General features: G+C 53.7%; 4 protein-coding genes across 4 annotated transcripts; 3 read left to right on the top strand and 1 right to left on the bottom strand.

The window, feature by feature from the left end:
- Window positions 1–902: 902 nt before the first annotated feature.
- Window positions 903–3,881, top strand: COCSUDRAFT_65803 (hypothetical protein; the record flags this gene model as incomplete). Its single annotated transcript, XM_005648718.1, has 8 exons — window positions 903–1,022; window positions 1,129–1,221; window positions 1,424–1,586; window positions 1,723–1,757; window positions 1,935–2,112; window positions 2,430–2,673; window positions 2,983–3,076; window positions 3,243–3,881. 8 exons carry the CDS (start codon window positions 903–905, stop codon window positions 3,432–3,434), a joined length of 1,119 nt encoding a protein of 372 aa, XP_005648775.1. The 3' UTR covers window positions 3,435–3,881.
- A 934-nt stretch (window positions 3,882–4,815) lies between these two features.
- On the bottom strand, window positions 4,816–7,265 carry COCSUDRAFT_14906 (chloroplast w6 desaturase; the record flags this gene model as incomplete). Its single annotated transcript, XM_005648719.1, has 7 exons — window positions 4,816–4,971; window positions 5,199–5,313; window positions 5,551–5,795; window positions 5,994–6,174; window positions 6,387–6,538; window positions 6,748–6,891; window positions 7,050–7,265. 7 exons carry the CDS (start codon window positions 7,263–7,265, stop codon window positions 4,816–4,818), a joined length of 1,209 nt encoding a protein of 402 aa, XP_005648776.1.
- An 896-nt stretch (window positions 7,266–8,161) lies between these two features.
- Window positions 8,162–18,404, top strand: COCSUDRAFT_65805 (cyclopropane fatty acid synthase; the record flags this gene model as incomplete). The annotated part of the gene is made up of 22 exons (XM_005648720.1): window positions 8,162–8,349; window positions 8,713–8,812; window positions 9,026–9,250; window positions 9,588–9,728; window positions 10,006–10,135; window positions 10,434–10,603; window positions 10,897–11,280; window positions 11,521–11,803; window positions 12,078–12,205; window positions 12,480–12,617; window positions 12,890–12,998; window positions 13,408–13,535; window positions 14,020–14,169; window positions 14,608–14,712; window positions 14,968–15,108; window positions 15,395–15,516; window positions 15,814–15,991; window positions 16,328–16,473; window positions 16,801–17,025; window positions 17,328–17,481; window positions 17,860–18,003; window positions 18,294–18,404. Exons 1-22 carry the CDS (start codon window positions 8,264–8,266, stop codon window positions 18,402–18,404), a joined length of 3,498 nt encoding a protein of 1,165 aa, XP_005648777.1. The 5' UTR covers window positions 8,162–8,263.
- A 1,578-nt stretch (window positions 18,405–19,982) lies between these two features.
- On the top strand, window positions 19,983–21,557 carry COCSUDRAFT_41503 (ribosome-binding factor A; the record flags this gene model as incomplete). The annotated part of the gene is made up of 6 exons (XM_005648721.1): window positions 19,983–20,035; window positions 20,270–20,333; window positions 20,458–20,639; window positions 20,760–20,853; window positions 20,934–21,083; window positions 21,312–21,557. The coding sequence occupies 6 exons, from the start codon at window positions 19,983–19,985 to the stop codon at window positions 21,555–21,557; spliced, it is 789 nt and encodes a 262-aa protein (XP_005648778.1).
- Between the last annotated feature and the right edge of the window lie 233 nt (window positions 21,558–21,790).

Here is a 21,790-nt window from a genome sequence, read left to right on the forward strand (position 1 = left end):
ACCTCATTCCTCTGATAACTTTCTCAAAGAATTACTGATGTGATGAAAAGACATCGCTTTTGAGCCAACGCGGGGTCTCCCCATGATCACCCTCCAGACCCAGCTGTGTGGTGTGTGCTGATGTTCAGCAGCAACTTGCACACATTCTGCACCGTCCATTCAGGGATTCTGTGCTGTGACAGGAAAGCGTACATCGTGATAGTGCTGGCAGATGTGGCATGGCTCTTCTCTCTCCCTTCTCTTCTTCATCCTGTCACCACTGATACCGCCAAATCTTCACCCAAGTGTCTCCTTTGCACACGGTAGATCGCAAGTGATGTCAGTACGATGGTAAATATTCAGATAGAAGCCAGTAACCAGCATGCGCTTGTCAACCGCAAGAAATGGTTCTTACAAGTGCAGCAAACGAATTGTGCTGAGCCAACTACGGGCACCCGCAGCGTCCCATCGGGCCTGCCCGCTTGAGATGACGATCTTGGATGGGGAACTGAAAGCAGGCAAAATCTTGCATAGGGTCAACAACAAAGCCATTGTAATTCTAATCAGCATTGAGTACAAGGCCAAGAAACTCGATTGATTGTGCCATCGTTGTCCAAGGCAGAATATACATAGACACATCTCTAGTAGAGCTTTATTGACGACTGGGTCCAGTCGAGAATTACAGGTAAAAGAAGTACGTTCATTGACTAAATGACAGATCCCCACATCTTACGTTCCTTGTCGGGAAGCTGGCTGCCTAGAAGAATGCCTTTCAGGTGGGTCTCCATCACAATCTTTTACAAATTTGATCTTGTGATCCAAGATCCTGAGACTTCAATACACCCTTTTTCTGCACATTAGTACTATTTACAATGCATGTAATACTCAGGGCTGGACCTTGGGAGAGGGGAAAGGTTCAGCATATGTGCTTGGCAGCAGCTAAGGGCTTTGGCAAGACTTCCACCAAGGAGCACCTCCCAGCTGACAAGCAGAAGCGCGGCAAGAAGAACAGTGACTTGGCAGTGGATGGCTCATCCAGCAAGGTCAGCCTTCTCCACATCTAATCCACCAGGTCTTGTCTTTGCAGTATCATTGGCCGGTGGTCACTGCACAAGAGTTGATACAAATGAGATTGTCTGTGGTCACCAGGCTGTGGACAGGGCTGTGAGGGCGGTGGAAGGGAGGAAGTCCCGGCCAGTCGACCCCAGGGAAGCCTCAAAGGGGCGGCTGGATTATGCTCAGGTGAGCAGTCCTGTGCCTTCAGCGCCAGCCGGGATCTTTGGATCAAGGCAAGGTCATGTCTTTTCGGGGGAATCTAAGCACAGGTCTGCAACTGCAACCCCTGAGAAGGCAAGTAAGCAGGGCGGCAGCAAGACAGCAGAAGCACACAGTGAATCATCCAGGCTGAGCAGGAATTGAGAGCCTGTTGTGTGCTACATGCCAGGTGAGCGACTGGGGGAGCGGCGAGCCTGCGGATCTGGATGCGCTGCAGGTGACCTCCTTTGAGGCCGATGGCGGCCCGGAGCGGCCATTCTACGAGCAGCTTGCACGGCGCCTCGCCCAGCTGGAGGCAAGCCGCAGCCGTCCTGCCCACCTTGCTGCACATGGTAGCCTAGATCATAGCTGTATGCACCGTAAGCAGAACCATAGTCTTCACCTTGTAAGAACCACAACCCGATGGACCCTCCCATGCAAGCTCTTCACGTGTCCCTTTTCAAGGTACGGCCTGCTGCTGCAATGCAGATTCTGACCGCAAGGCTGCGGCTCTCACGAAACCTGTGGGGTCGTCTTTTACATGCATTTTGTGGCTCTAAGAGCGATCTTTGGTGCATGAGCCTTAAGAACATTGTCAGGGCGTGCACAAGATCAGAAACCACAAAAGGACATGCCTGCCAAAGAACCTGAACCCCATGTTGGCAGCCGCATGACAAGCATTTGTCGTGGCGCGCGTGCAGAGGCAGGGGGCATTGAAGGTGGCGCAGCCGAGGGGAGCGGGGCCGCTGCCGCCGTTCCACAAGTGGAGCTTCAGGGAGGAGCGCTACATCCAGTGGCTGGCCGACATGCACACCGTCCACTATGCCCTCGAAGCCGCCCTCGCAGACGCCGTCACCGTGGCCGCCACTGAGCACTACGGTGAGCCCGCTAGTCCCTGTGGAAATATGTGCCTGACTTTTATGAGTGCTACAGGTGCCTAGAATTATCGGTGCTAGAGGCTGCTGCTGCCTGCCTTGCATGCAGCCCCTTGTGTCAAACCACCAAGCCCAGCAGGAATCATGCATACTTCCCGAGGCATGCCGTAGCTCTCAACAGGTACGTCACTATGACTTCAATTCTTCAGCCAATGTTAGATAAGTCCGCTCAAGGGACTGGCTAAGCTGGCATGAGGGGCAAGCAACACACCATGAGTGAATGCGAGAGTTCTGACGAGAAAGTGCCCTGCGCTATGGCAGGTGACAGCGAGTTGTTGGAGAGGGTGTTTACAGCGCTGGGCTGCTTCAGCGAGGAGCGGGGCCTGGACCGGTCGCTAGAGATCGCAGCGGACCTCAACAACATCGCCAAGGCATCCACTTTGACGGAGCCAATCGAGCTGGCGCCCTCGCCCAATGCGCAGGCGTACGCAGACTACCTGTGCCGCCTGGGGCTGCTCTGCACCGAGGAGGACGAGGCGGCAGAGATCGAGGAGGCCGCGCTCAGGTTTGGGGGACCGCAGTTTGAAGCTGCCTTCACTTGAGGGCCCTAGTCATGAGAGCCTGTTTGCACTTGCTGCATAGAGCCCTCTTCAGTGAGGCTGTGTCCTCAGCTGCTTAGGGCTCAATTGGCCTTCTGAGGCTGCATCGCCTGAAGCTTCCTTTATATTTGGCCTCCTTGGTGGATGTCCGGGAGGGAAGCAACCAGGGAAGGTGCTGCACTGTAATGCCTAGACCATGTTCTCCTGCCGCTCCCTTGCCATGGGTGCATCGCCCGGAAAGTGTCGGGGCGACGGGTAATTTCTGCGGGATGCAGGCTGGTGGCGAACGCGTACCTGGTGCATGTGACGCACCTGACCACCGGCATGCGCATCGGCGCCGCAGCCGCCGAGAAACTGGACCTCTTCCCGGTGAGTCACCCTCGAGAGCCTCTCCCTGCCCCCATACTGTATCATCATGCATGCGCCGCGTGCGTTGTGGCACGGCGCTTGCATGGAGAAGACATGAGCTTGTCTGGCATATTGCTGCGTATTGGCAATCAGGGGTGTGCTGAGGGTGTGTGGGCTTCCAAAACAGGCGCAGGCGCTGAACTACTTTCAGACGTGGCCGGAGGGCGTGCTGCCGGACCCGCTGGCGCTGTGCATCGCGAATGTGAACGCCGCGGGAGACGCGCTCAGCCTGCAGCAGCGTGAGGCGGTCATGGCAGAGCTGCCCAAGGCCATGCCCAAGATCAGCCTGCTGCTCAGCCCGCTAGCCCACACCAAATGATTTAGAGGCGCTGCCCCGGGGTCTGATAGGGTGTCGAGGGTATTGTGGTCACTTTGGAACATGTGATTTGAATGAGATTTGCAAACATGCCCAGGATCAGCCTGCTGCTGCTCACGCCCCTGGCGCAAACGATGTCGAGGCGCTACCCCTTACAGCGCAGGGGTATCGGCAATATTATGGTCATATCAGAATTTGTTGTTTGAATAAGGTTGCCTCACATGCCCGCAGTGGAATCATGCTGGGCGTTCTTGCTTTGGCGCAGTGGACTGGCCCATGGGTGTAGTATCAGAACAGATGAATTTAGTCAGTTGTGATGCTTTTGACGGACACTTGCCGCTGTGGCACTGACCACGAGACGGTTGAGATGATCTCAAGAGTATGCGGCGCACGCAGGTATATTGAGCCAGCATCTGATTTCAATTTTCCTTGCTGCGACTATTACAATACACTGAGAAAGTGCTACGGACAAATAGAGTCCCTGCCAGCTCTCAAACTACTTCACGATCCACTCTCGCGAAACATGCAACCGTGTTGATACAAAGAAGTTAGCACAATGTCCCGCTGTCATGTCAACATGCAACCTCTGAGAAAACATGCTAGATGCGGATAATGAATTCATAGCGTTGAAGTCCAACTCCCACTGATGTCCTGCCTCTTTGATAGCTCAAATCGCCAGGGCAACAATCTCTCGTACAAATCTCCCTGCTGCTCAGCTAAAAATTTACTCAGCTATCAATGAGCAGGCTAGACAAATTTGCCCAACATACCTTCATAATTCCCTGCCGAAAGATGAATCATTGGCAACCCGTGTGGCAGCTGCCAAAGAATACGGTGCGTGCACAGCTCAGGGCATCCAACCAAATTTAGCTTGCCTACACTCATTTGTTTCTGCAATTAGGCACCATTTCCCAGGATCCCCTGCAGCTGTTTTGCTGAATGTGTCAGCCCAATTCTAATGTCCCAAAGCCAGGGCAACCGACATAACTCTTGCTGCACTCTGCACATTGCTTCCTGCGACATGCCCACAGCATTGACTGCAGTACTCCTAACACGGCAAATGCTTCAATTCCAGCCAGGTCAACAGTGCATCGGCTCTCCCCCAATCCCCCTTGGTCCTGGATTTCCAGTCAGACTAGTTTCCGTCTGTATCTAACCCGTTCCTGCCACAACCCCCTCATGATCATTCCTCCCACAGTCTGCACCTATGGCTTCTGCACCATGTTGAAGACATTGCAGGTGCCATCCACAATAGCGCCACTCTGTGCCATGCAGCCCACCAGGTGCATGGAATTTACACCTGGTGGGCAAGAAAGATCTGTCTGCCGATCTCCAGAGCAGTCCACGCTGGCGCGGAGCTGTGCGCAGCTGTGCGCATGCGCGTCTACATGGTGCTGGGGAGGACCTTGCGCTGGATCCAGTAGAAGGGCTCCTCCTTCTCGTAGTCGAAGGGCACGTAGTTCTGCTCCTCGTCGTAAACGTGCAGCTCTGTGAAGATGTACTTCATCATCCGCCAGTTCCACGACGCCTCCGTCATGTACTGCACCAAACGAACGCAACAGATAAGAGCCATGTAAATTGCTTTTCAAAACACAACACAGAGTGCAGCAATTCCTGAGACACACTCCAGGACAAGCAAGGTAATATTAGATCCATTCCCAATATCCCAATATTCCTAGCAAAACTGGAAAAGTTAGCTGGGCAATAGGATATCAGCTTTCTCTCTGTTTGAGTGCGTGCTGTGCAGCAAAGGGCTTGGGTGCACACCTGGCCCCAATTCTGGCGGAGGGAGTCGGTGGCCGCGCGCAGGTTGTACCAGGGGATCTTGCTGTTCACGTGGTGGGGAACGTGCACGTTGATGTCGTGGCAAAGGAACTCCACCCTGCACAAAAACAACCTCGTCAGCATCTGACCACGGAATCACCAGATTATGCACCGCTCAGTGTCTGGGTACCATCGGTGCAATCTACACACCCCCAGGACATGGCCAATGTGCAAAACCCTCTCCTCCATGCTCCTTCCAGCATTCCTCAACACTAATTTGAATCAGCGCTGTGCACGATTAGAAGGCATGCATATGGGCAACAGTGAGAGAGGAGCATGGCAAGCAGGAGCGCACCAGCGGGGGTAGTCGCAGTGCACTGTGCCGGAGAGCTGGGCCTTGGCGGCGTTCCACTCGCCGGCGGGCTTGAAGGGGATGTGGGGCGCGGTGTGGTGCACCACCGTGAAGGTGGACATCCAGAAGTGGTAGCCCAACCAGGGCATGAGCCAGTACTTGGCCACGCCCGCCAGCCCTGTGAAATATCCGATCGTGGGGATTCCAATGAATGCGAAAGCTGCAACGGCCGCCAGAGACACCAGCACCTGCACATTGCCACCGCGCATGTCAGAGATCTAACAATTGCGGCTCAAAAGATTAAAACTTGGTCCACCCAATACGCTGACGTGTCACACAGCTGAGGCAGACTCCAAGCAAGGTTGCAGACCGACCCCTCATATCAGCAGAGGCTTCATAAGGCACACCAGATCAGCGGTACAGAGGCAAGAAGATCAAATGCGCACCCGGGGCTTCTGCTTCTGGGTGTAGAGGTCGAGGTTGAAGTGCCAGAGCCACCAGTGGCCGACGGAGGCCCACAGCTTGAGGGGCGATCCCAGGAACACCTTGAACAGCGTCTTCTGCACTGTTCCCCACTTCTCCAGCTCCGCCTTGCCTGCAGGGTGCCACGCCGTGTCCTCCACCAGCCTGCACCATCACAATTACAATCAGCAAGCTTGTGGACCCTGAACTTGTGAATGCTGCAGATATAGCAACCAATTGGCTGTCCAGGGATGTGTAAAGGTGCTGCTGCCATTAATTTGATTACCGTGTAGGGATTTGTGTTCTGCATGCTGGTTGATGCGCGCATGTGAGATCCTGAACATTGTTGCAGATTGAGCGGGGCAGTGGTGGCGCACTTGTTGGTGTGGGCGTGGTGGTGGTTGTGCTTGATGCGCCAGGGCTCAAAAGGGTAGATCAGCGGCATGAACATGAGCGTGCCCACAATGTCCTCCACCAGCTTGTTCTTGCTGAAGCTGCGGTGGCCGCAGTCGTGGCCCACCACAAACAGCTGCACAATCACCATCTCAGGTCAACATTCCTCTCTCATATTTGGGGATGAGACAGCACCAAGATTGAACACCAATCAACCGAAGCAAGCACAAAGGTACAGATCAAAGGAGCTTCCAGTTGGTTGTCGGGTCTGACAGTGCAAGGGGCCGTCAGCATTGATATACAGCAAATATGTGTTTTGAACGCCAGAAGGGAACAGTGGCTCACCCCGGTCCAAGCTGTGCCGGCAAAGGCCCATGCGAAAGGCAGCATGTACCAGGGAGAGATGGAGATGAGGTAGACACTGAGCGCCACGCTCACAACAGTAGTGGCCACAGCGCCCCATGCTCTCAAGGGGTTGATCTCAAACACCTGCGTTCCCAATCAATCTCACATCGTAACACAGCAACCGAGCCACTACGCAATTCTGCAATAATCTGCAGAGAAACAAACAGAAACGAGCAATAGCAGGTGATCTAAGGCAGCCAGCAGATACCAATTTATTTGTTGGGGATCCAGGTGCCACGCACCTCCTTTGGCAGCGATGAGATCACTTGTGTCAGTGTGACATCGTTGGGGAGGTCAGCCCCAATGGTTCTGTAGCCCAACTCCTGGGCGAGGGCTGTCCTGTCCTCTGCTGACAGCCTGCCGGCATCTGAGGGCACAGCCACAGCTGGTGCTGTTGCTGCTGCCTTGCATGTCAGCCTATTTGCTGACAGTAATCGTTGCCTCGCAGGCAGCTGCATGCAGATCACATGATCGTCAGAACCAGCCTCCACTGCTGCTCTAAAGGAGAAAGAAGCTCTCCTGATGATACTGATGATCGACCAGCACTGGCTGCCAAGTGACTAATCACGAGGTGTCAAGAGACCACGCATAACAAATCAGCAATGTGAATAATGCCATTCACCTCCAGTGGCTTTGTTATGGTCATCAGTAAAGTGCAGCAAAAAGTTTTACTGATGTTCAGCAGTGCTGCACTAGGGCCCACAGCAGTGCCACGATAAACTTTCCAAATACAATATGGATTTGTTAGAAATTACCTGAAGGCCTGCGACGGCGTTGGATCGAGCGCAAATACGCGGCGCTGTCCCTGTCCCCACGAAACACGTAGACATGTTCAAAATACACGCCCGGGTTTCATAGCTGATCGGCGAAAATCAGAGGGGTAATGTCCTTACCTCTGATAGTCTGCCTGAATCGGATGGTCATGCCTGCATTGTGAGCCGCCTGCAAGGCCACAGAAGGGTCAGCAACCAGCCTCTGCGACAGCCTTACACGCGCTGTTGCGCCGACCGCACTGCAGACACTCACCGAGCTGCAGCTCACGTCCGCCCGGAAGCTCGTAGCTGCCTCCATGCTGGTTCAGCAGCTAGATCCCCGTTTACTTGGCGGGTGTTGTGCTAGGCTGCAGATTTTGTAGCGCCTGGGTTCTTGGCTGTGCTCAGCTTGCGCTGAGGCTCCAATAGCCATTCAGAGTGCCACCAAAGCGTGTCCTGTTTTGGCCATGGGAAAGATCGAGTGTCGATATATATGGGCCCTTTAACCTGGTGTCTATTAACAACAATCTCCATGAGCAAACCCTAAGTATGTAAGCTTGACGTGGTCTTGACCAAGCAATCGAAGTTCCCGAGCGCTGCTGCACTTGGCCAGGCGGAAAACAGATTGGTTTCATCGCACAGATGAGCACATGAACCTCTCACGAGCTATCTGAGTCCAACCCCCAGAGCCCTTAACGGCCGCGATGGCTGCGACAGGAAACGGTCGCAAGCGCGTTGCTGTGGTGGGCAGCGGCATCACGGGCCTCAGTGCTGCCTGGCTGCTGCACAGGTGCTTTACAATGAAGTGTTCTTCTATTTGGAAACATGCTTGCTCAATCTTCCACACGCGAGAGTGCACCAATTGCCTGGCTGCGGTCCTAGGGTTCTCCAGCAGTTTCGGCCCACCCTTGCTCAGGGAAGATGATCATTGGAAAATCTTACATTTCATGAAGGGAATCTACAACGCATACGTCTGTCTGTGGATGAACGGGACGTAGTCGCTTAATTTATACATTCAAAATGCCAAGATGTCACACTGATCACAGTGTCTTCATGGGGTCCATACCCAGCAACGTTCCAAAAGCTTACACCCTTGATGAGGTGATCTGCCAATGATATCAAATGTAAAGAAAGTTGCGATCTTGTGCCGCAGGAGTGGAGCGAGTGTGACACTGTATGAGAGTGAGAGCCGCTGTGGGGGGCACACCCTGACAGATGATTCACCCGGCTACCCAGTGGATCTTGGATTCCAGGTGGCATTTCTATATACCACTGCGACCACCTTCCACCTCCCTCCTGCTGCCCCGAATTCTTCCCGGCTTGCAGAGTTCTGCTGGCCAGAGAGCAGGTCCCCTGTACTGCTTCAAGCCTGCATCCACAGGGCTCATGCGCAGCATGGCCCTGTGTCCATCACGTAGTGCACGTACAGAGAGCGGCCAGACATGACCGAGGGGGGTGCTGCTCAGGTGTACAACCTCACAACGTACCCCAACCTGGTGGGTTTGCTGGAGGAACTAGGAGTGGACACAGAGCCATCAGACATGTCCTTCGGGCTGTCCATTGATGGGGGAGCCCTGGAGTGGGGCAGCCGGGGGCTGGGGGCCATCTTCGCGCAGCGCCGCAACCTGCTGTCTCCCGGCTTCCTGCGCATGATCTGGGACGTCATCCGCTTCGGCAGGGAGGCCCCCGAGGTGAGGAGGCCCAACGTATATGCATGACTTGGATTGCTAAGTTGCATCCTCACCATTGAGGCAAGGCCTAGTCTAGTCTGCACTCTGATGTGTGAGATATGTTGGCAGACATGTTGAGGACTGTCGAGTTGACTGCTAAGAAGTACAATTTAGTATACATTACAAATGCCCAAGCTCTTGTTGAATTTTGACAAGTTTTCACGCTCTTCCACCCTTAGGAGCATGCCTGCTGTTGCCCTCGTGGGGCCTTGCCAGAAGCGCAGCCGCTCGTCTCAGTGTCCTGGGGTCGCACGAGGGTCTTTACTCGACGCGCAAAGAGGGTCGCCCTGTGATGCAGGTGTTGAAGCCGGGGACGTCAGAGAAATACGCGCAGCACAGCCTAGGGCAGTACATCCGCGAGAAGGGGTACAGCCGCGCATTTGTCACGCAGTACCTGCTGCCGATGTGCGCCGCCGTCTGGAGCGTCCCCAACGCCCAGGTCAGAGCCCTCAAGGGCCCGCCAGAACTCACCAACATCACATAGTCACCCCCTCCTAGCTGTCAGGACTGAGACGTGAGGAGTGAGGAGCTCCTGGATAGAGCCTTGATGCGAGCGCAGGGAGCTGCTGGGCGCTGCAGTGCAGAGTCTGCACGGCTGTGTCATTGCTGCATCTTTGCTGCCCTCTCACGATGAGCGGGCACAAGTGGCAGACGTGACGGCTGGAGGAGTTCAAAAAGGGACAGAGAACGATGAATGAGACATTATGATGTCTCAGGTGATGGAGTTTCCGGTGGTGATGCTGGTGCGGTTCTGGGCGAACCACCATCTGCTGGATCTGCTGCAGCGACCGCTTTGGCGCGTCGTCAAGGACCGCTCCCGCTCCTACGTCAACAAAATCCTAGCCGGTACGCTCTTCATCAAGATTCCGCTTGCGGTAAATTGCATGCTTGCTTGTGCAGGAGTGTAAGCAGGAAGGTCGCATCTCCGATCTGGCAGACATTGGGAGGCTGTGCACAGCAGATCAGGCGTCTAGACTGAAGCATTGAGACTGCGCAAGGGGTGCCAAATCACGCCTGCAGGCATTCTGAAATGATCAAAAAGCTCAATTAAGCAAGGAGTTTGTAACAGAGCGTCAGGGAAGTTCAAGCACAGTGACATGCAGTGCACCTCAATTGATCTTGAGGAGTGTATCTTCTGCTACAGATCTGCCGGACGTGCGCACGAGCGCTCCAGTGACGCGGGTGGAGCCGGCGTCCGGCGACGGCAGGGCGGTGGTGCACGCGGCGGGCTTTGTGGCGGAGGAGTTCGACGCGGTCATCTTTGCCACGCACACCAACACCACGCTGGCCGCCCTCGGCAGCGCCGCACCTGAGGTACTTGCTTCCACTTCCTCCTTGATCCTTTGCTCATGCGGCCTCTTGCCTTAGTTGCACCAATGTTTTCTTACTTCAGGCATCCTTTGTCTTAATTAGGCTGAGAGATAATACTCTTGAAGTTTGGCATTTCTTTGGGGATCGCGCTTTTGATACGTCTTGAGGCAGAGCAGCTGTGCGCTCTGGGACGATTTGCATGGTCGAATCATTTCTTGGTTAGGTCTGATCTTGCTTCTGAAGATGGCAGGTCCAGATTGGAGTTCATATTCAAATGCGTGCGAACATCGGCGCAGGGTGTGCGGCCGCTGCTGGAGGCGATCCCCTACGGCACCAATGACATCTACCTGCACACCGACGTCGACTTGATGCCCCGTGCGCACGCGACTTGGTCCTCTTGGAACTTCCTCGGCTCCTCGTCCCACGCGGCTGACCCGGCAGCCGACACAGCAGCCGTCTGCGTGACCTACTGGCTCAACAACCTGCAGCGGCTTCCGCCCGGCGCGCCCGATACGTTCGTGACGCTGAATCCGCCGCGGCCGCCGGCGGCCGAGCGCACGATCCGGCACCTGCATCTGGCGCACCCGGTCTTCAGCTCCGCCTCGTACGAGGCGCAGCAGCGACTGCCCTCCGTCCAGGCACGCCTGCCGCTCTCTTTTGTTTCTCTTGTGTTGCAGTCGGTCTGGCCTCTTGCACACTGCACAATTTGCGCCTGACACTCTGGCGTGAGAAAGGGTCTGTGTCATGACTGCTTCTGATGTTGTGGCAGGGCTGCCCGCACAGAGCAGTCCAGTTGGATGAGCTTTCTGGCCGAGACTTTTGACTCATCTCCAAATGAGCTTTCAAGCATTGCTTGCTAAGAGTGCCTAACCGAAAGCACAGAGATACATGCATAGACTCAAGGCAATAATTGCGTGCAGGGCAAGGGCGGCATCTACTATGCGGGTGCCTGGTGCGGCTACGGATTCCACGAGGACGGCCTCAAGGCGGGCATGGCGGCGGCGACAGCACTTGGTGCCACAATCCCCTGGACGCCGCACGCCACTTCCCCCAAGATGTCCCTGGCCGACATGTTCTTCATGTCGACCTTTGACAAGTTTGCGCGGCGCGCGATTTCGCTCGGCCGCCTGCGCTTCATCCTGCCCAACGGCGAGGAGCTTGTCTATGGGGACGATGCCTCTGCCGCACGCAGCCTGCCTAAAGGTGAATTTTCAACATAGCTGCATTGTCTGAAAATATCCTAAGATTTTCACAGGGTGGGTGGTGTTTGTGCACTTCGTTTCTGCACCAGAAGACTTCCATGAACTGGAACTCCCTGCTGCGCTTATGATTGCTGGTTAGCTGCTTCGTCAGGATTGGAGTCATTGTTTCTGTGACAGCTTTGGTGCTCAACTGGGTATTGGTGAGAGTTTTTGTAGTTGAGACAACGTGTATGTGAAAGAGAAGTGCACACTGGAATGGCCACCAATGCGTGCAGAGGATGAGTGGATGGGCAAGCCGGTGCTGTGCGCGACGGTGCGCGTGCTGCGAATGGCCTTCTTCCGCAAGGTCATCACCCGCCACGACACCGGCCTCGGGGAAGCCTACATGGACGGAGACTTCCTGGTGCGCCTACTCTGCTCTGATCAAAGCAGCCTGCTTGAACATGTGTTCAATCTTTTTTATACATAGACACCAGCATGCCATAAGTCCCCAGAAATGCTTAATCAGGCAAGGGCTGCATGGTGGTTGTGGAGAGGAGTGAGTGTTTTTATGGTGCACATGCATGGGTGGTCACAAGCCAGCACATGGTCTCACATGCCCAGACATTGACTGATATGATTGATGAATAGAGCAGCTTGAGAATTGAAACAATCACCCCTTCTGCCTGATCTTCCAGGTTGATGACTTGGGTGCGCTGCTGGCGGCGGTGACTGCAAACGCGGGCAACATAGAGGGCAACCGTGGCGCTCTGGGAATCCTCAACCGCATCGGGGACTGGCTCCTGCTGCTCGCTCACCGCGCCCGCGCCAACACCGTGCGCCCTCTACATGTCCAACGTTGTCCTGGGCATTCCGTGCATACTTGCGCGAAGCTTTGAATCAAACAATCTCATATGGCCCAGTGTGCATAACAACAACAGATCCATTGCTCTGTGCATGCCATCCTTGCATCTGTGCAGTCCAAACAGCAGGAGGACTCGTGCCCCTTGGTTACCGATAAGAGCTTGGAAGCCATGCGTGCACACTGCCCAAGGTGCATGGCTGCAGATTGATGTGGGCTGCAAGCTGAAAGGCAATGTGCGTGCAGATTGAGGGCAGCAGGCGGAACATAGAAGAGCACTATGACGCAGGCAACGCCATGTACAAACTCTTCCTGGACCCCTCCCTCACCTACTCATCCGGCATCCACCGCCCAGGTCCGCCCATATTTTCTTAGCATTAAGATCCAAACAAGAGGACAAAAAACTTGTAAGGATTGTGGAATGAATTGATAACGAACGGAGTGGCTACTGAGATTATGTCACTCACCACACATAATTCTGAGGTGATGCATGCCCACCAGAAGCAACCTTGCTGCCATGTTCTCTTGTGTCCAGTAAACTCATGCATGCCTCAAATCCTCCATTGATTTTCAGAGGCAGCAGCCCCAACAGAGTCTAAGGCTGCAGTGGCAGATGCAGCACAGGTACTGCCTACAGTCATTATTTGTTATTACATACTTACCAGTTCCCTGAGATCTAGGATCCAGGTACATGTTTACAGAGTTGCTTCTCAATTTTGAGATAGAAATGAGTTGTGCAAGATTAGTCAGCGTCCCCGGCGCAGGCGACAGCTTGGAGCAGGCGCAGATGAACAAGCTGGATGCGCTCGTGTCCATGGCCGGCATTACTAAGGATGACCATGTGCTGGAGATCGGCTGCGGCTGGGGATCCATGGCTATCCGCGCCGTGCAGGTGGGACCCCCGCATTGACTTCTCCCTTCTGCACTCGAAACCTCCTCCACCATGCAGTTACTGACCAATGACATCATTCATTCTGAAGAGCAGGTTCCAGGTTGTCCTGCAATGCCGACTAGTTCATTCTTCTGCAGACTACTTCAAGATTCATTCCAGAACCTTCTGCATTGGAAGCCTCCCTGGCAGCAGCAGCCAGCTGTTTGATGAATTGTCTCATAGAAGAGTCCCAAGGGGTGTTTCAATCTCATAGAAATAGCAGCCATAGCATTGTAAATGCATGTGCAGCGAAAGCAGATCTGCAGAATTCCTGCAGTCAGCGCCACATTAACCTGTCAGGCAGACATGCAAGCAAGGATGCTGCCGACCAAAAAAGATTACCTGTGCAGACTACTGGCGAGGCATCTGGTCGCTGGCAAAGCTGTGAGACATGTGCTGATGTGTACATGAATAAAAGGGTGACATGCAAACCTTTGATGCACAGACGACTGGTTGCCGGTGGACGGGCCTGACGGTGAGCAAGCAGCAGCTGGAGGAGGGTGTGGCGCGAGTGAAGGCGGCCGACCTCTCCGACCGCATCACCCTCCTCTTCTGCGACTACCGCCAAGCCGCCCACCTCGGACCCTTCGACAAGGTGGCACCACTGCTCCTGCGTCTGTGTGATTGCATATTTGGTCAAATTCCAACGTTCTATAAACGTGTAAGCAAAAGAGCAGCTTGAGGTGTGCTTGCAACTTGAGGGCTGCGCGCTCTGCTTCCTTATTTTTTGCATCTGCACCACGGAGACTCCAGAGCAGTGATGCACTGCCCGTGCAGAACACGTGCCACATGTATCATAGCTGACTGAAATGTTGCTTCACGTCGATGAGATGCACCATTCTATAAGATGCACCAAATGGGCCCTCTGCCTGTAATCTGGAAGGCAATTACCATGTATGACCCTCCTACAATCGTGTGTTCACAAGCATGGCCAGCAGGTAAGGGCTCAGAGCGGTGGGCAGGGCAGGATCATGTGGTAAAGTGCATTGCACGAGGCGGGGTGCATGCATGAGGGGTGTTGATTATGGTGCAGGTGTTGAGCTGCGAGATGATAGAGGCGGTGGGGCACGAGAATCTGCCGGCCTACTTTGATGCCATCAGCGGGCTGCTCAAACCGGGCGGCCAGGCTGTCATCCAGGTCAGTACCCCACTTTGTATTTCTAAGATACCACTTCCCTGCTGGGACCTTATCATTTTCTGTTGTTACTTCACAGGAAGACAGCCATGGCAGCTTCTACTGAACTTGCTTAGCTGTATAGTTGCATGCAGCGTCAGCAGCTGGGTTTAGGGGTCCTAGGATTGCACATCCCCTAAGGGAAAAATTCATGTCCTGGTCACAACAGTCAATTCACCTTGTCAATACAGTGACCTGAATGGGTTCTACTCTCGGCAGGCGATATCGGAGCCGGACGAGAGGTACGAGGCTTACTGCGCTTCCAGCGACTTCATCCGCGAGCACATCTTCCCGGGCGGGCACCTGCCCTCCATGGGCGCCATGGTCGACTCCGCGCGTGGCACCGGCCTCCACGTCGAGGTCAGCGCCTACGCCTGTGACATCAGCGCTGATGTCACCCATCCTACCCCATTGCTGATCACACTACAGATTGCATGGGGGAAGCAGGGAACACATTTTTCTGGCTTGCTTCTTCCCCGTTCATTCCCTCGCCTGCGTGCACTTCTGGGGTTGCATGGCATGTCCTGGGTGCTTCCAATCACAGGTTGCGAGGAAATTTGCGAGCTTCCTCTTTCCTGTGCATGATGAAATGTCATTGAAAAGGGAGGGGTCATGTGTCCGACGGTGGATTGGGTGTTTGGTGCAGGAGTGCAGGGATATCGGCCCCCATTATGCGGTGACGCTGCGCGCGTGGCGGGAGACTTGGGAGAGGGAACGCGCGGCCATCCTGAGCCTGGGCTACAGCGAACGCTACTGGCGCAAATTCAGGTGCCGCTCTCCTTTGTATGATTTGCTTCCCCTGGCTTGCCATGGCTTATTGGTAATTGCTCAAAAGAAATGTGCTTTTAAAGGCTTCTTGCTTCTGACATTCTGATGGTGCTCCCCACTGCAACACTTTCCCTGCGTACACAGAAAATCCTTGGCTTGTGCCTGCTTTGGGAGCATCTGCATGGAATTTGCAATGAATCGGGATCCTGCAGCAGCTTCATGAGCTTGGCGATCACCAAAGGGCGGTTTACATGTGTATTGAGCCAGAGACCGATGGTGTTGCTTACCGTGGTGCAGGTTTTATTTTGCATACTGCGAGGCGGCCTTCGACGCCAAGTACATCCACAACTTCCAGATCCGCTGGGCCAAGGCAACCGACCACCCGGCCGCCGACCCGCTGCAGCCGTCCTCCTCGCAGGAGCTGCCCAAGCACGTCGTTGCCAAGGCCGCGGCTCCCGCTGACCCCGTCACCCAGGCAAGCACATCTTCACACTGCCGTCACATGTCTGGCTTAGCACGACTTCCTGGAATGAAAGAACGGCCTTGATTTACCCCAGAGAAGCGCTTGAAGGGCTACTTTTAAGGTGGGCTCGCAGCACCTTCAGGTCATTGGGAACTCCTCATCGTGACAAACACGACCTTTCGAATGGCTTCAGACTCTGAAGCTTCGCAAATACAGTGTGGAATGCCATTATCAACGCCCATCTGCTGGTTGCCATGACTGCGTAAGGATTGGGATTCCGAGAAAGACATCTCACAGGAGGCAGAGAGGGTCCTGGCAAAGTCTTATGGTATGCATGCATGTGTGCAGGTGCTGCTGGCAATATACTTCTTCCTGGCGGGGTGCGTGGTGAGCCAGAGCCGCATGCTGTGGGTCATGCCTGCCGCCTCTGCCGTCTTCGCCTGCATCCTCGCCTGCGTCTCCGCCGCCTCCACCCTCCTCTTCTCCTCCTACAGGTGCGTGATCTTGATTGAACCATCTAGAATTCCCAGTCACACCTGTGCTTGCAGTCCTTGTGCATGCGTGTGCATGCTGCACCGCCAACACTGTGTAAGTGCACGTCCCTCTATTTCCGAGCTCGCTGTACAGTTGCATTTAATATACCCCTGCTGCGCCTCTGCCTCGTTTCCAGATAAACTATATCAAGGGAAGCTGCCTACACTATTGGTGGGATCGAAAGCATGTTTAGGGAAGCTGCTTACGCTCTGGGATTGAGAATATATCATGGGAATCTGGTTCTATTGTTGGTGGGGTCAAACTGGTATCTAAACAATCTGCTGCAGGAGCCTGAGCGCGGAGGGGCAGGCTTGGTGGTGCACGGATGTGGTGCACCTGGTCTACTCAGCGCTCAGCTTCGCGGCGGCTGCCGCCTACGTGGCGCGGCACCCGGCGGCGCTGTCTGTCGGCTGGACGCCGTCTGCAGCGCAGGCCGGCCTTCTGCCAGACCTGCTCGTGTGCACCAGCGCCGGCTTCTTCGGCTTCCAGCTCTGGACCCTTGTGCGCAACAGGTGGCGCAGATTCCTCCCTCCTCGACTGTCTCATGGACTGATAGTGCTCATCTAGCACATGCAAGCACAACAAGTGTGCATGAGCTGCAGCCTCTACCAGCCGCCTTTGAGTGTAACGCTCCTGATAGCATGAATGACTACGGTGGCTGTTCTGAATTTGAGGGGGCAGTGGCGTTCTGAAGTGAGAACTGGGTGTCAGGTGGAAGTGTGGGAACCTTGTTTGCCTGGCGCTTGCGGCTGGATCAGCATGCATGGGAATGATGCATCAAAGGAGCTGAGATGGAGGCATGTGGCTGCTGCAGGCTGTTCAAGCGGTCTTACCTGGCCATCATCCACTTCTCGCTGCTGCTGGTGTTGTTTGGCGCCGCCGCGTCCAAGGCGCAGCATACGCCGCTCCTCAGCGCCATGCTGCTGTCAGAGCTGCCCTCCGTCTTCTATATCACGGGCCGCCTACAGGTGTGTGCCAATCTCCTTTCTCTCCGATGTGACCATTGAAATGAGACAAAACACTGAATTTGGAATTGTGTCTTATTGGCTGGATCATCCAGCAGAAGAAATAACCGAGCACGTGGTTGTCTCACGAAACCATGCCCATAATTGCTCCCCTGCTTGTATGAGTTGCATCCCATTTCAAGGATGATAAGCTCTGTACAGTTCACATAGCTGAGCAGGGTCCATTGAGGACGTCTCGTGGATATCATTTCCTTAGGGATGGTTTCTCACTGGATCTCTTGTTCTGTGCATTTACTACGCGGAGGAACATACCCGTGCACAGGACACTAGACATGTGCATGGGCTGTACAGAAAGATCCTGAGCCGGTGATGACTGTGCAGGACTTGATAGGAGTCCCCCCGGGCTCCTGGAAGCGCAGGGCGGTGCGAAAGGCCGAGCTGGCCACCCTGCCCCTGTTCCAGCTCATCCCCCATTTATTGATAGCCTTAGACGTCGCGCAAAGCCCGGACGCCTTCTCAGCCAAGGTGCGCTGCCGCCTCTTCATTTTATTGTGCGCCCTGCAGTGTCCAGGGGCTTTCATGCCACAATAGATGGGAATGACAGGGGAATTGGGACCTGTATTGAGAGGCACGCTGCATCATGCTGCCGTAGATGAAGAGATATTACTCTGTTGCACAGTGTTCGTCTTTTTGATGTGCCTAGCTTCAACTTTTGATCCCTCTGGGTCTCTGCAATGGCGCATCCTTGGCCCTTTTGGTGCATCATGCTCTTGATATATCAGGGACACTGATATCATGTGCCTGTGTGTTTGCAGTCCTACTATGGCATCGCGATGGCTGGCTGCCTGTACATCAATGCTGCCAACCTGCGCAAGGCGCTGCTCACCTACTTCCCTGCACAGAAAACCAAGCTTCACGCTGCATGAAGACCCTTGGTGCGATTTTCAGATTCAAGTCTGTCCGGTGACAGCTGACCCTGTGCAAGGGACCTAAAGGGCCGCTTATTAGAACAGGCAGCAGCATGGCGTCAATCTTACTGCTTGAGGCAATGGGAAACTTGTAAATATTCCAGGGCCAGGAAGTTATACAGGACATCCTGAAGGTCTGTCAAGAAAGAATAATGGCGGTATTCAAGAGCACAGAGAGTCTGACATCCATTTATTGTCCTGCATAGAACTTGTGAACATTTCACTGGGTTCCAGTTTTTGCTAAAGACTTGATCTTCAAATGACATGGCAGCAGGCTGTGCTGACATGTCTTTGCAATGTGTGGATTGTGCATTGGTGCTGAGCATTGTCGAATCGGAATGGTGACGGCCAGCACTTTTGGAGAAGGAGAATTATTGAGGATGCATGGTTTCCATCATGTGTGCAGTCTTGTGATGTGTTGTGATTCTTTGGCAGAGCACCCGGCAATGTGCTGCAAGCTCTGCCCGTGCTCTCTCGATGAGTTGTGGAGCTTTCCATGTCAGCATGGTTCTTCTTAAGACAAAACTTTGTTGCAGATTGTGCTTTGGTGAAGGTAGAGCAAATATGGGTCTTGTGTATTGTGCAGAGCCACTTGATTTCAAAGGCTGACATTGAGACCGGGTCTGTGCAAGGGCTGTAGATGGGGCACAAATAATGCAAGGTTTGTAGAGGCAGCTGTTTGTTCAATGACTTAAAAACAATTCTGATGCCAACTCTTGAGAACTGTTGTACTCGAGCTGATGGAGATTCCTGTGATGTGCAATTGCAAGCTTTTGAGATTTTTCAGCACACTGCAGTAATTGCAAGCTAGAATAAATCTAATATCGGCGCCCGCCGTGTCCCACTGGAAATGACAGGCTAGCCTAGGTCTGAGACTGTTGCTTTGATGTCACAATTGATCAGCTTACCATCTGGTATCGCCAGGTCATTGTAAATCTATTAGACCCCCAAGGAAGGCAATGTTGTTCCAAACCACAGGCAGCAGTGTGTTGTATTGTAAATGCCGCTCAAATACTACCGTCAACATTAATTTGCAGTGCAAGCTTTGTGCTGCACGCGAGCTATCTAGACGCGCATCTTGGGATCATGCATGCTATTGCTGGAGAACGGAATATCAGGACTACAATGCACTGATGCTGAAGCAGGCCGGACCAAAAAGAGTTATATTTAGAATGCTTCCAGTTGCTGTCGCAAAAACAATGTTGTCATCATGCATGCAAATTGATGGTCAAATTTGGAGCCCATATCCAAAAGGGTGCCACGTCAAGGGCAGCCGCTGACACTTTTGCGAACATTGTGTCTAGAAAGCTAGCACAATCGCTCTGTTCTTTAGCATAACTTTAAAACACAGTCTATCCTGTGAATATCTCTGCTATCGTTAAGAGACTGTCACTGATCTCTGTTGAACCTTACCTTGTCCAAGTGAAGGACACGGAGGGTAGTCATGACCTGTAGCAGCGCCATTGCGGATCTCAGCAGAACAAGATGTTCCGATGCGTTACCGCAATGTCATGCTAAGACCTTTCCCTCACTAAGATGGCTGCCGTCTCGGTCAAGAGCAGTACTAGATGTAGCTCGTCCCAGAAAAGGTGTGTGGGTTTCCTATGGGCTCAATTTTTCTTCTGCACTCCCAATTGTTTTCAGGGAATTAAATCCATTGGCATGCAGGTGCTCAAAATCCATTTCGTCTCAGTGGTGAAAGACAGCATGGCACAGTATGTATGGTGAGCCAAGTGCCTGCTTGTTTATACCGCCGTCGCGAAATATTCTTCTCAGTGTAAGTTGATGACATCGGTACGTGCTGGGTGTCAGGCACATCCCAGGAGGGTCGCTCGAGTGGCAAAGCAGATAGAACGGGAAGTGGGCACTCTCCTGCTCACAGACAGGGTGAGGAATGTAGCTTATTTGAGCAGATCGCACCTTTCTGCTCTGTGAGTGCACACCCAATCGACAGCCCAATAATCTCTTCGGTGTTTTGAGATGGGCAATAACAGCATCCTGGGCTGTGCAGGTGCTCCAGGGAGCAGTGAGCCCAGAGGTGAAGCTGGGGCTGGATTCTGCTGTGTCAGCCCTTGCCAGTGTGACAGACGTGGAGCTGTCAAACGATTTGCAAGTGGCAAAGGTGTATATCTCCATCTACAGCGATCCAGAAGGCAAAGACATTGCCATGCGGGGGCTGTCGAGGCTTGAAGGGTGAGCGGACTTTCTTTGCACCTGCATGACTCGAGATCGAAGACTTGTACATCCACGACTAAGCTTGCCCTGACTATAAGTGCACAGTGGAGTGTCTCAGTCCTTTTGTCCTGTCATCAGGTATGTGAGGAAGCACATAGCGCAGACAGTCAACCTCCGGCTGTGCCCAGAGATCAGATTCATCAGGGACGACTCGATGCAGAGAGGAGAGGAGGTGAGGCTGCTCACAGGAAAAACTGCCACATTTTGGCCTTTGGTCTGCTGAACAATTATAAAAGTACTCAACCTTCACAGGTGCTGGCCCTGCTGGAGCGGATAAAGAGGCAAGATGCCGGAGAGATTGAGCCTCCGGCCATAGCTATTGGGGGATTCAGGGGTGCCAGCGCAGAAAATGACCTGGATGATGATGATGATGACGAGGTTGAAATTGAGGACGATCTGGAGGTGCCAGACTCTGCCCTGACACTACGGCATATGTCATTGGACCCTCGCATGCTCGCTTTGGAGAGTCCTCAGCTTGTGCATGTCTTCTTAGCTAGCATCATTTGCCCTTGCCATCTGTAGCCTCCTTGCAGGTGTGCTTGAACTTTAGGTTCTGTGCAGGAGGGTGCGAATTTCATGTCGTTGTGTGAGTAGCCCTTCCAAGTGCTGATGCAAATTTTTCTTCTGCAGGAAGAGGAGGGGTTCTTGGATGCTCTGGATGAGGATGAAGATGCAGCATCAGATGATGAAGGTGGGGAGGAAGATGAAGTGGAGGGGTTGCCCTTGATACCCGACAGAGATCTGGACTTCATGCCTGACATCGATGGCAGCTTTGCGCCGACTGTGAGGGAGCCCTGGCGGTCTGAGAGGGAGCTGAAGCGAGTGAAGGGGCGCAGCAAAAAGGGCGGCAGGAAAACCAGCTCCAGGAGACGCTAGGTGCGCGAAGGGGGTGTAGTTGTGGATTACTCATGGCCCTGGGCAAATGCCCCCTCTGTGTGAACGCATGTTGAACTGCAGAACGGATGACAGACTTCTTCCAGATGTGCATGCACGGATACAGTGATGGATGCCAGCTTCTGCTGCTAAGTCTGCTGTAGTAGAGGTGTACGCTGCACTGCCAACGTGTGGGTTAGAATGGAAGGATGGAACAGAAATTGATGGCCTCTCAC

Source organism: Coccomyxa subellipsoidea, assembly GCF_000258705.1.
Source record: "Coccomyxa subellipsoidea C-169, whole genome shotgun sequence".
Lineage (NCBI taxonomy): Eukaryota > Viridiplantae > Chlorophyta > Trebouxiophyceae > Coccomyxaceae > Coccomyxa > Coccomyxa subellipsoidea.